Source organism: Oncorhynchus nerka, linkage group LG24 (genome assembly GCF_034236695.1).
Source record: "Oncorhynchus nerka isolate Pitt River linkage group LG24, Oner_Uvic_2.0, whole genome shotgun sequence".
Taxonomy (NCBI): Eukaryota; Metazoa; Chordata; class Actinopteri; order Salmoniformes; family Salmonidae; genus Oncorhynchus; species Oncorhynchus nerka.
Window position 1 is genome coordinate 31,630,310 of NC_088419.1, and position 13,704 is coordinate 31,644,013.

The window sequence follows — 13,704 nt, forward strand, 5'->3', positions numbered from 1 at the left end:
ATGACTGCCTTGCCTGGTTCACCAATTACTTTGCAGACAGAGTTCAGTGTGTCAAATCGGAGGGCATGCTGTCCGGTCCTCTGGCAGTCTCTATGGGGTGCCACAGGGTTCAATTCTCGGGCCGACTCTTTTCTCTGTATATATCAATGATGTTGCTCTTGCTGCGGGCGATTCCCTGATCCACCTCTACGCAGACGACACCATTCTATATACTTTCGGCCCGTCATTGGACACTGTGCTATCTAACCTCCAAACGAGCTTCAATGCCATACAGCACTCCTTCCGTGGCCTCCAACTGCTCTTAAACGCGAGTAAAACCAAATGCATGCTTTTCAACCGATCGCTGCCTGCACCCGCATGCCCGACTAGCATCACCACCCTGGATGGTTCCGACCTTGAATATGTGGACATCTATAAGTACCTAGGTGTCTGGCTAGACTGCAAACTCTCCTTCCAGACTCACATCAAACATCTCCAATCGAAAATCAAATCAAGAGTCGGCTTTCTATTCCGCAACAAAGCCTCCTTCACTCACGCCGCCAAGCTTACCCTAGTAAAACTGACTATCCTACCGATCCTCGATTTCGGCGATGTCATCTACAAAATGGCTTCCAACACTCTACTCAGCAAACTGGATGCAGTCTATCACAGTGCCATCCGTTTTGTCACCAAAGCACCTTATACCACCCACCACTGCGACTTGTATGCTCTAGTCGGCTGGCCCTCGCTACATATTCGTCGCCAGACCCACTGGCTACAGGTCATCTACAAGTCCATGCTAGGTAAAGCTCCGCCTTATCTCAGTTCACTGGTCACGATGGCAACACCCATCCGTAGCACACGCTCCAGCAGGTGTATCTCACTGATCATCCCTAAAGCCAACACCTCATTTGGCCGCCTTTCGTTCCAGTACTCTGCTGCCTGTGACTGGAACGAACTGCAAAAATCGCTGAAGTTGGAGACTTTTATCTCCCTCACCAACTTCAAACATCAGCTATCCGAGCAGCTAACCGATCGCTGCAGCTGTACATAGTCTATTGGTAAATAGCCCACCCATTTTCACCTACCTCATTCCCATACTGTTTTTATACTGTTTTTTTTATTTATTTATTTACTTTTCTGCTCTTTTGCACACCAATATCTCTACCTGTACATGACCATCTGATCATTTATCACCCTAGTGTTAATCTGCAAAATTGTATTATTCGCCTACCTCCTCATGCCTTTTGCACACATTGTATATAGACTGCCCATTTTTTTTCTACTGTGTTATTGACTTGTTAATTGTTTACTCCATGTGTAACTCTGTGTTGTCTGTTCACACTGCTATGCTTTATCTTGGCCAGGTCGCAGTTGCAAATGAGAATTTGTTCTCAACTAGCCTACCTGGTTAAATAAAGGTGAAATAAAAAAATTAAAAAAATAAAAATGTGCACCAGAACATCGCATCCACTGGGTGAATTGCAAAATGGTCGATCTCTGCATTTAAATATGAAACTGAAATGCGTCACAATGCAACTCGACTAAACATTTCCTCAACACATTAGCCTTGCCATGATGCTGGCAAAAGAGGAAAAGAACAACCGTATATACAGAACATTTAGGATAAATGAATTACTAGATATGGGGAAACATGAATGCGCTAAACAAGTTGTAAGAGTAATTAAATAATGAGCATTCGTGACGAGTGCTACCGAGTCAGCTTCGTCACAATTACCTTAAGCATGAGAGGATGTTATTTGCTTAATTAACTCAGGAGTCACACCTGTGTGGAAGCAACTGCTTTAAATATAATTTGTATCGCTCATTTACTGGAGTGTTTCCTTTATTATGTCAGTTACCTGTAAATCAGTGGCAACAAGATGAATGTCACCCCCCACAGTTAGCCATTTCTGTGAGCGAGTTAAGGTATTTTGAACTTCTGTAGGTTAGGAGCGATGTGAGGTAATATGGCAGTTTTAGCATGAGAACTTTGTAAATAAACCAATGTTAAGTTCTATGATTTGTGAGAGAGAGCCAGCCCACTTTCTGATACAGATCACAGAGATACAGTTGAAGTCGGAAGTTTACATACACCTTAGCCAAATACATTTAAACTCAGTTTTTCACCATTTCTGACATTTAATCCGAGTAAAAATCCCCTGTCTTAGGTCAGTTAGGATCACCACTTTTATTTTAATGATGTGAATTGTCAGAATAATAGTAGAGAGAATTATTTATTTTAGCTTATATTTCTTTCATCACATTCTCATTAAGTTACAAGTTTACATACATTCAATTAGTATTTGGGAGCATTGCCATTAAATTGGTCATCTTGGGTCAAACGTTTCAGGTAGCCTTCTACAAGTTTCCCACAATAAGTTGTTTGAATTTTGGCCCATTCCTCCTGACAGAGCTGGTGTAAGTAAGTCAGGTTTGCAGGCCTCCTTGCTCGCACACACTTTTTCAATTCTGCCCACAAATTTTCTATAGGATTGAGGTCAGGGCTTTGTGATGGTCACTCCAATACCTTGACTTTGTTGTCCTTAAGCCATTTTGCCACAACTTTGGAAGTATGCCTGGGGTCATTGTCCATTTGGAAGACCCATTTGCGACCAAGCTTTAACTTCTTGACTGATGTCTTGAGATGTTGATTCAATATATCCACACAATTTTCCTGCCTCATGATGCAATCTATTTTGTGAGGTGCACCAGTCCCTCCTGCTGCAAAGCACCCCCACAACATGATGCTGCCGCCTCCGTGCTTCGCGGTTGGGATGGTGTTCTTCGGCTTGCAAGCCTCCCCCTTTTTCCTCCAAACATAACGATGGTCATTATGGCCAAACAGTTCTATTTTTGTTTCATCAGACCAGAGGGCATTTCTCCAAAATGTACGATCTTTGTCCCCATGTGCAGTTGCAAACCGTAGTCTGGATTTTTTTATGGCGGTTTTGGAGCAGTGGCTTCTTCCTTGCTGAGCGGCCTTTCAGGTTATGTCGATATAGGACTCGCTTTACTGTGGATATAGATATTTTTCTACCGGTTTCCTCCATCATCTTCACAAGGTCCTTTGCTGTTGTTCTGGGATTGATTTGCACTTTTCTCACAAAAGTATGTTCATCTTTTGGAGACAGAAAGCATCTACTTCCTGAGCGGTATAACGGCTGCGTGGTCCCATGGTGTTTATACTTGCGTACTATTGTTTATACAGGTGAACGTGGTACTTTCAGGCATTTAGAAATTGCTCCCAAGGATGAACCAGACTTGTGGAGGTCTACAATTGTTTTCTGAGGTCTTGGCTGATTTCTTTTGATTTTCCCATGATGTCAAGCAAAGAGGCACTGAGTTTGAAGGTAGGCCTTGAAATACATCCACAGGTACACCTCAAATTGAATCAAATGATTTCAATTAGCCTATCAGAAGCTTCTAACGCCATAACATAATTTTCTGGAATTTACCAAGCTGTTGAAAGGCACAGTCAACTTAGTGTATGCAAACTTCTGACCCACTGGAATTGTGACAGTGAACTATAAGTGAAATAATTTGTCTGTAAACAATTGTTGGAGAAATTACTTGTGTCATGCACAAAGTAGCTGTCCTAACCGACTTGCCAAAACTATAGTTTGTTAACAAGAAATTTGTGGAGTGGTTGAAAAACGAGTTTTAATGACTCCAACCTAAGTGTATATAAACTTCTGACTTCAGCTGTATGTGCAAAATCGGTCACATGTAATAAAGAGGAGTGCACTATAATAAACAGTATCCAATAGTTTAAGGAAGTGGCAGCGGCGTTCATATAGATTATGTTGTCATAGTCTAGGGCTGACAAAAAATTTGACTGAACAAATTGTTTTCTACTATCAAGCGAAAGGCACAACTTATTTCTGCAGTAGAAAACCAGTTTGATTCTCAGTGTCTTTGTTAGCTCATATACATGTGTTTTAAATGACAACTTGTCAACGATCCAATTACAAGGTATTTACAGTGCATTCGGAAAGTATTCAGGCCCCTTCACTTTTTCACATTTTGTTACGTTACAGCCTTATTCTAAAATGGATTAAATTGTTTATTTCCCCTCACAATAGCCCATAATGACGAAGCAAAAACAGGTTTTTAGAAATGTTGGCAAAATGTATTAAAAAAAATTGAAACATCACATTTACACAGGTATTCAGACTCTTTACTGAGCACTTTTTGAAGCACCTTGGACAGCAATTACAGCCTTGAGTCTTCTTGGGTATGATGTTACAAACTTGGCACACCTGTATTTGGGGAGTTTTTTTGGATGGGGAGCATCGCAGCACAGCTATTTTCAGGTCTCTCCAAAGATGTTCGATCGGGTCCCGAAGCCACTCCTGCGTTGTTTTGGCTGTGTGCTTAGGGTCGTTGTCCTGTTGGAAAGTGAACCTTTGCCCAATCTTTAGGTTCCTTTTGGCAAACTCCAAGCGGGCTGTCATGTGTTTTACTAAGGAGGGGCTTCCGTCTGGCCACTCTACCATAAAGGCCTGATTGGTGGAGTGCTGCAGAGATGGTTGTCCTTCTGGAAGGTTATCCCATGGCGACAGAGGAACTCTGGAGCTCTGTCAGAGTTACCATCAAATTCTTGGTCACCTCCCTGACCAAGGCCCTAATCCCCCGATTGCTCAGTTTGGCCAGGCGGCCAGATCTAGGAAGAGTCTTGGTGGTTCCAAACTTCTTCCATTTAAGAATAATGGAGGCCACTGTGTTCTTGGGGACATTCAATGTTGCAGAAATGTTTTGGTACACTTCCCCAGATCTGTGCCTGGATGCAAATCCTGTCTCGGAGCTCTACGGGCAATTCCTTCGACCTCATGGCTTGGTTTTTTCTCTGAAATGCACTGTCAACTGTGGGACCTAATATAGACAGGTGGGTGCCTTTTCAAATAATGTCCAATCAATTTAATTTACCACAGGTGGACTCCAATCAAGTTGTAGAAACATCTCAAGGATGATCAATGGAAACAGGATGCACCTGAGCTCAATTTCGAGTCTCATAGCAAAGGGTCTTCTATTTTTAATACATTTTTAATCTAAAACCCTGTTTTTGCTTTGTCATTATGAGGTATTGTGTGTAGATTTATGAGGAATTCGTTTTATTTAATCAATTTTAGAATAAGGCTGTATTTAAGATACACTTCCTGGTTAAGAAGGAGAAAAGTTGTGTCACAGCCGGCCGCGACCGAGAGGCCAATGAGGTGACACACAATTGGCCCAGCGTCGTCCGGGTGAGGGGAGGGTTTGGCCAGCCGGGATGTCCTTGTCCCAACACACTCTAGTGACTCCTTGTGGCGGGCCGGGCTCATGCACGCTGACTTCGGTCGCCAGTTGTATGCTGTTTCCTCCAACACATTGGTGCGACTGGCTTCCGGGTTAAGCGAGCAGTGTGTCAAGAAGCAGTGCGGCTTGGTAGGGTCGTGTTTCGGAGGACGCCTGTCTCTCAACTTTCGCCTCTCCCGAGTCCTATTGGAAGTTGTTTATGATGGGACAAGACTGTAACTACCAATTGGATATAGAGCAATTGGGGAGAAAAGTGGGTAACAAAAAAATATGAAGGAGAGAAGTTGAGAGTATCAATGCTTCTAATATTTTTGTCAAACATGAAAGCTTTGATATAGGGCGGTAGATGTTTAGGTCAATAGGGTTCCCGCCCTTGTGCCGAGGAAATACATGTCCTGCTTTCCAAACTTTAGGAATAATTCCAGAAATAAATGGGATGTTCTTGAATTGCTGTGGCATTTGCATCCCTCGCCTTTACAACCATGAAAAATACTTTCAAATTATAAATAAACTCAGCAAAAAAAACGTCCTCTTACTGTCAACTATGCTTATTTTTTAGCAAGCTTAACATGTGTAAATATTTGTATGTCAAGATTCTTGTATAATTCTTGTATTACAAGATTCAACAACTGAGACATAAACTGAACAAGTTCCACAGACATGTGACTAAGAGAAATGGAATAATGTGTCCCTGAACAAAGGGGGGATCAAAATCAAAAGTAACAGTCAGTATCTGGTGTGGCCACCAGCTGCATTAAGTACTGCAGTGCATCTCCTCTTCGTGGACTGCACCAGATTTTCCAGTTCTTGCTGTGAGATGTTACCCCACTCTTCCACCAAGGCACATGCAAGTTCCTGGACATTTCTGGGGGGAATAGCCCTAGCCCTCACCCTCCGATCCAACAGGTCCCAGTCGTGCTCAATGGGAATGAGATCCAGGCTTTTCACTGATCATGGTAGAACACTGACATTCCTGTCTTGCAGGAAATCACACACAGAACGAGCAGTATGGCTGGTGGCATTGTCATGCTGGAGGGTCATGTCAGGATGAGCCTGCAGGAAGGGTACCACATGACGGAGGAGGATGTCTTCCCTGTAACGCACAGCGTTGAGTTTGCCTACAATGACAACAAGCTCAGTACGATGATGCTGTGACACACCACCCCAGACCATGACGGACCCTCCACCTCCAAATCGATCCCGCTCCAGAGTACAGGCCTCGGTGTAACGCTCATTCCTTCAATGATAAATGTGAATCTGACCATCACCCCTGGTGAGACAAAACCGCTACTCGTCAGTGAAGAGCACTTTTTTGCCAGTCCTGTCTGGTCCAGCGACGGTGGGTTTGTGCCCATAGGCAATGTTGTTGCCGGTGATGTCTGGTGAGGACCTGCCTTACAACAGGCCTACAAGCCCTCAGTCCAGCCTCTCTCAGCCTATTGCAGACAGGCAATAGGCTGCCATCCTGTATCTGTCCCGCAGGTGTGATGTTCGGATGTACTGATCCTGTGCAGGTGTTGTTACAAATGGTCTGCCACAGCGAGGATGATCAGCTGTCCGTCCTGTCTCCCTGTAGCGCTGTCTTAGGCGTCTCACAGTACGGACATTGCAATTTATTGCCCTGGCCACATCTGCAGTCCTCATGCCTTCTTGCAGCATGCCTTAGGCACATTCATGCTGATGAGCAGGGACCCTGGGCATCTTTCTTTTGGTGTTTTTCAGAGTTAGTAGAAAGGCCTCTTTAGTGTCCTAAGTTTTCATAACTGTGACCTTAATTGCCTACCGTCTGTAAGCTGTTAGTGTCTTAACGACCGTTCCACAGGTGCATGTTCATTAATTGTTTATGGTTCATTGAACAACCATGGGAAACAGTGTTTCAACCCTTTACAATGACGATCTGTGAAGTTATTTGATTTTTTCCGAATTATCTTTGAAAACAGGGTCCTGAAAAAAGTAGTTTAGTTACCCATCATACGTGTTTTTTTTTTATATTGAACTGTTTATTAATGAAAATATTGAACTGTTTATACACTGCAAAACAATAAATGTGAAATGTCATGTCATATATTAAAGTTGCTATGTGCAAAAATCGCTCTGCCATTTCCTGGTTGCTAAAACTCGAATAGTTTGCCTAATTTCAGTTTATGTGACAAAATAAACTAAAAACTTAAGAACCGAAAGCATAGAAGTAGCGCACATAGAACAGATCTACTGCTTTTTAGACTTGCTTTCAATGAGAATGATAGATCTATAACTCACAATTCTATGAAAATTTGGTCAGGTTGCCAAAAAGTAACATATTGCCACTTAATGTTTATACATTGTTTATAGTACTTAGGGCAGGCAAATTGTCCAGTCGTGATAAGTAAAGTTGTAGTGACATGTTTTGCTGATTTAAAGAGATCAATCTATTATTTTGAATGCTGGAAACTAAGAAAAATTATTTCATATATTGTACAGATCAATAAAAACTAAGAAGGCTATTAAAATGATCTTAGATTTGAGTATCTGTGGCCTCCATTTAAGAAAATTCTCAATTACCTAAGATGTGTGACCCACCACCTGGATTCAGTCCTATGTTGCAAAATTTGAAATGTTTTTTTTTTTTTACATTGGATAACAGTAGAGACTCAGAGCTAGAATCAAATGTCTCTTTTTTTATTTGTGGCAATACTTGGGAACAGACTTCCCCCAAAAAGTTTTATTGCTGAATTCCCACCTGTTGCTTACCCCTGGTCTAGGCAATCTCAATCAAACACAGCTGAGGTATTTTTTATTATTTCAAATATTGTAGTAATTGAACCCAGGTCTGTAACAAATTAATTTTGGGGCGCTACTTTCCTGCAACTTTACTATCAATAACTGTAAATATAGGTTTTACAACATGAGGACACTGGGATTCTATTGAATAATTTTAAAAAAACATAGGCTGGGATTCAGTCTATAAAGTTGTCAACAATGCAGCTTTTAAAGGCAATGTTCCCGCGTTTGCAGTGATCGCATTCATGATAAATTCTGCAAATGCCGGCTCAATACGAAAGGTACATTTAAAGTCAATTACAGTTACACCAGTCACTGTTCTATAAACTTGCTTGAATTGAACTGTTTTCTTTTCAAGACGGGTTTGGTAATATGGAACACGCCAAGGTGATTCCCACCAACATAGTAAAATGTACAGGCTTCAGTGTGTAATATCAGGGAATCATACAGTATATCTATTCACTGTGTCTCAGCCTCTAACAAGCCCTAAAAAATCTAAACAGTCAGGGAGCATTGAAAATCCCCAAAATAATAGACACAGGAGTATTTGTTTTTACAGTTTGGTGGCAAGCCACTAATGCGGCCCCTGGAGCAATATAAATTAGACACCCCTGACTTATAGCTTATTTATCATTTTTGAGCTTGCTCTTGTTGAAGATGCTCTGTAACTTGTTTTTAACACTATCCCAGTGTTAATGTGACCAAATTGTGCTCTTGTACCCTCCCTTTTAGGTCCTGTCAATCTGTCCCAAAGATATGCGAGCAGACATCTGTGTCCACCTTAATAGACAGGTGTTCAATGAGCACCCAGCATTTCGACTAGCCAGTGATGGCTGCTTGCGCTCTCTAGCGGTTGAGTTCCAAACCACACACTGCGCCCCAGGGGACCTCATATTCCACGCTGGCGAAAGTGTGGACACCCTTTGCTTTGTAGTATCCGGGTCATTGGAAGTTATTCAGGACGACGAGGTCATCGCCATTCTAGGTAAGCACCGCTGGGATCTGTGGCACCCCTGATTAATTCTGAATCAATTAAGGATTAAACTGAGAGGGGCCCGTATGTTTGTCTTACAATACCCTGATAGTGCTGTTCATTGAATGACAATCTATGAAATTGACATTTTGAAGCAATAGATTGATTTTTGTTATTATAGGGAAGGACAGTTATACTATGCTCTCAAGGCAAAGTTCAGCAGTTTTTAAAGGGATAGTTCACCCAAATGTCCTTACCCTGTAAGCTGTCTATTGACAAGGTATGAGAGAGAGCTATGTGTTATAAAAAAAATATATGTATTTCTTTATTTTGACAGGGAGTCATGTTGAGACAAAGGTCTATTTTTCGAATAATCTCTGCAGAATACAAAATACACATCAGTTATGAATACGTAAGGTAAGGGGGAACACTTCAGCGTGTTTAACTGTAGCTCATGCGAGGTACGCCAATCTGGCCACTGTTCCAAACGCTAACGTTTTACAATTTGTGGCACACATTGTCCAGATGAAAATAAGTAACTTCATTGAGCTACACAATCAATTTGACATACTTTAGGATAATTTGGACATGAAACTAGAAAATGCTGCTATACCTGCTGTCATACCTTGTCCATAGACTGCTTACAGGGTAAGGAAACCAATGTGTAATTTTGGTGAACTGCCCCAATGTTCGCTGGCTTTGAACACAATCGGTTAAAAAGCCACTGATTACGGTGATTAGTCCACTCGAGCCGACTGTGTACTGTATTGTTGCTGTCTGTCTGTAGATGTATTTGCTTGTCACTGATGGATTAATCAAAGTAACCAGATTGTTTTTTAAATGTTGTGTTTTATGCCGGCGAACAGCTTTTTAAACACTGCCTATGAATTCGATTTTTTTGAAAATCAACACAATAACCATAGAACAGCAGGGAATCTTCCTTGCATGAGTTACCTTTAAAACTCCCTGAAGTGTTCCCTCTACCAAGTTCTTTCTAGATTTTGAATTGTGGAATAACTACACACACAACAATCGCTTTGCTCTGTCATTGTGCTTAAAGTCCCAATGCCGCTGTTTTTATCTCAATATCAAATAATTTATGGGTAACAATTAAGTAGAAACAAAAATAGCTTCTGAGCAAAGAACCATTTCTCAAGCAAAAATTTTGCTCTTAGAGTGGCCTGAGCAGGGAGGAGAAAACTGAAAACAAAATGTTATTGCCAGAGAGGTTTGGAACGCTGTTTCTTATTGGTCTATTAACGTGTTTGACTGCACCAGGCCTTTAAGTTTGAAAGGCTGGAGAGGGTGGCAAAGCAACACTTTTCCTTAAGTTACTTTGTTGATGACACTAACCAACTCATTTTATAAATGCAAACAGATCATTTGTCAGAGTAGGCACATTTGCTAATTAATGCGACAGTTTTTGTGACGATATTACACATTGAACATTAGATTTTGACATTTGTGTGCATTACATCATCAGGTACTGGTTTTTAATCAGCAAAAAGTCAGTTTGATGGAAACACACCACTAGTGGGAGAATTTGCATATTTTATTTATGCCAATTTTAGATTATTCTCATAAAAATCTGTCACCAATTGCAGGGAAACCTAACTAGTAACAAATTGTTTTGGGGTGTTTTTTTCCAAAGTAATGCTACTTTTCCTGTTCCCCAGGTAAGGGAGATGTGTTTGGGGATGTCTTCTGGAAGGAAGCCAATCTGGCACATGCTTGTGCCAATGTTCGGGCTCTCACCTACTGCGACTTGCACGTAATTCGGAGAGATGCTCTGCTGAAGGTGTTGGAGTTCTACACGGCTTTTGCCAACACATTCTCCCGCAACCTAATTCTCACCTGCAATTTGCGCAAACGGGTAAGGAATATGCACATTCATTAACACAACAGACAAGACAGCAGCACACCCGATTCCTATCTCAGCTGGTAGAACGTTCTATATTGCAATTCCGCTTCTGCACATTTAGAGTTTTTGGGGCAGGTTCAGTTGATAATTTCATATTTATGTGTGTGTGTAAGGGTGTGTGTGTTGGGGGGGAGGGAGCATGAATGCGCTTCATTGTTTAATTTCTCTCCCTTACAGAACACTGTTATGAGAAAATCAAAACTGTTTAAAAAAAACTTAACCACATTATGAAGTTTGAGTGACTTTGGCTGAACTAGTAACAAAATGTGGAAAAAGTCAAGGTGTCTGAATACTTTCCGTATGCACTGTATCTACTACTGTATGTTGCATTTTGTTTCACTGCTTATTTATACACTGGATTCTCGACATAGCTCACTGTAATATATCTACTGCTGTGTTATTCTTAGTATATATTTTTGGTGTATATATGCATAGATTGCATTTCGATTACTGAAACAGTGATATTATCATGACACATGGTGAGACCCAGATGCAGACACAGGAGGCAGATGGTTGGAGTCTTACAATGTGTATTAATCCAAAAGGAGTAGGCAAGAGAATGGTCGTGGACAGGCAAAAGGTCAAAACCAGATCAGAGTCCAGGAGGTACAGAGTGGCAGACAGGCTCGTGGTCAAGGCAGGCAGAATGGTTAGGCATCCGGGTACAGAGTCCAGAAACAGGCAAGGGTCAAAACCGGGAGGACTAGAAAAAGGAGAATAGCAAAAAGCAGGAGAACGGGAAAAATGCTGGTTGACTTGGAAAATCATACAAGACGAACTGGCACAGAGAGACAGGAAACACAGGGATAAATACACTGGGGAAAATCAGCGACACCTGGAAGGGGTGGAGACAATCACAAGGACAGGTGAAACAGATCAGGGCGTGACAGATATTCGGGTTGTCAACTGGATTCGTTATGACATTCTTGATGATTATTTGTGCACTTTTTTTTACATTTTTGCTGCACTGTTAGGAGCTAGTAACACGAGCATTTCGCTGCACCCACTTTAACATATGCTAAACTGTGTACGCCACCATTAAACTTTGATTTGATTAAACCTGCTCCATACATTCCATTATAATGTAGTAAAATCCCATGTTGGGTTTATTGAGGCCAATTATATTACTTGATACATTTAGTATTCTAGTATCAGACCAATCTGCTATGGTCCCATTGTAAGAATATATTTTAATTTTGAGTAATTATGTGTTACGATATGCATTCCTATGGAATTTTACAACTCAAAATTGAATCTTCAAACATATAAAATGGATATTTACATTGACAACTGCGGCCTCTGATTGGCTGAATTCCCAGGGCGGGAGGTGTATGTCAAAAACCGAATGACTGCTACACATGCTGCCACTTTTTTGAACAGATTAAATTATACTATTTAGAAGGAGCAGCCAGCACCAGGGAGAACGGTTTGCACTAGTTACTACAGCTACCAAGTCATATAGCCCTCATATTTCTACAATGTATTTTCTTCAAATCTGATTTTAAACCTAACCCTAACCTTAACCCTAATATTAACCACACTGCTAACCTTATGCCTAACCTTAAATTAAGACCAAACAAAAGGTAACTTTTGTTTTCATTAATTTTTACGATTTAGCCAATTTTGACTTTGTGCTTATGGTAACTAGTGGAAACCAGGGTGAACGCAACAAGCATGCAGATGCAATAAGTGAAAATACATTGTCTAACTGGGGATAGCTAGTTAACATAATGTCACAAAGTATGATGCGCTAGCCAGTTAACTTTCATTCAGAAATTATTTTATATTTCCCGATTTAGTCTAGAAAGACTAGCTAGCAAGTTTAGTTTAGAAAGACTAGCTAGCAAGCTTCAGCTATGCTTATCAAAGGTTAATTTGACCCAAAAAAAGACCAAACTATTTATCAATGTTTCTCAAAATTACTGTATCTGGCTAATTAATTTCATCATGCTTTGTGATACACCCTGTTTTATGCTGTTTTAGTCCACACAACATGTGGCCTGATCACCTTCAGTAGAACCTGATGAAAAACACGGGGAAGCAAAATTTGCCATGCTTTTTCATTCGCGAGAAGGTTCTAGCTAGGGTATCCCTTGGCCTCTTTGCTTTGACTCTTGTTGGATCTAGTTGTCCAGTTTATCAGGTCCCATGCTCCCATGACTGTTAAGATTGTTTCTTTAGAAGTTGATAACAATTAGTTTTTTGCTTTTGCGCCATCTGTAACTGATGGCACAGATCTAGTCTCACGTGAGGAAGTAAACCGTCAGGCACAAGAGCCTCATTGGGATGGAGACTAGAACAGACCCAGAAGTTCTGACTGAAGTGATGCACATTTAAGCACCTTCAAGATGGTCTATTTACATTGTGCTATTATAATTTATGCTATGAAAATCTGCTAATTTCATTTGGGCAGTTCTCCCTCATAGCAAATAGCTGGCAAAACAATCCAAGCAATGTTCGCATGGCCCATCTAACCACGGAGGCGGAGCTGCTGCTGCTGGCCGTCACTGAGGGGCAGCTGTTCAGGGATCGAAACCCTGGCTGTAGTGGAGCTTCAGCACTGCGATGCAGTGCCTTAGACCACTGTGCCACTCTGGAGAGTTTAATTTTTTTTTTACAATCACAGATGGGACGAAATAACATCTTCAGAAATAAGCAATTCTGACACATTCTTACCACAATCCTGTGAATATTTTAACATCTTTAACATCTCTGGCACGCCAGGCTCATTTGGTAGTGAATTCTACATCACTGAACATTTTAAGATACACTA

The 13,704-nt window shown here is 41.1% G+C and overlaps 1 protein-coding gene across 1 annotated transcript in view; it reads left to right on the top strand.

Annotated features, from left to right (window-relative positions):
• The window catches only part of LOC115107856 (potassium voltage-gated channel subfamily H member 5-like), a 90,339-nt gene that overhangs the window by 59,831 nt on the left and 16,804 nt on the right, over positions 1-13,704 (top strand). The window contains exons 9-10 of the mRNA XM_065008487.1: positions 8,770-9,022; positions 10,687-10,883. Of these exons, the coding sequence (XP_064864559.1) occupies positions 8,770-9,022; positions 10,687-10,883 (450 nt within the window). The remainder of the gene's footprint in view (positions 1-8,769; positions 9,023-10,686; positions 10,884-13,704) is intronic.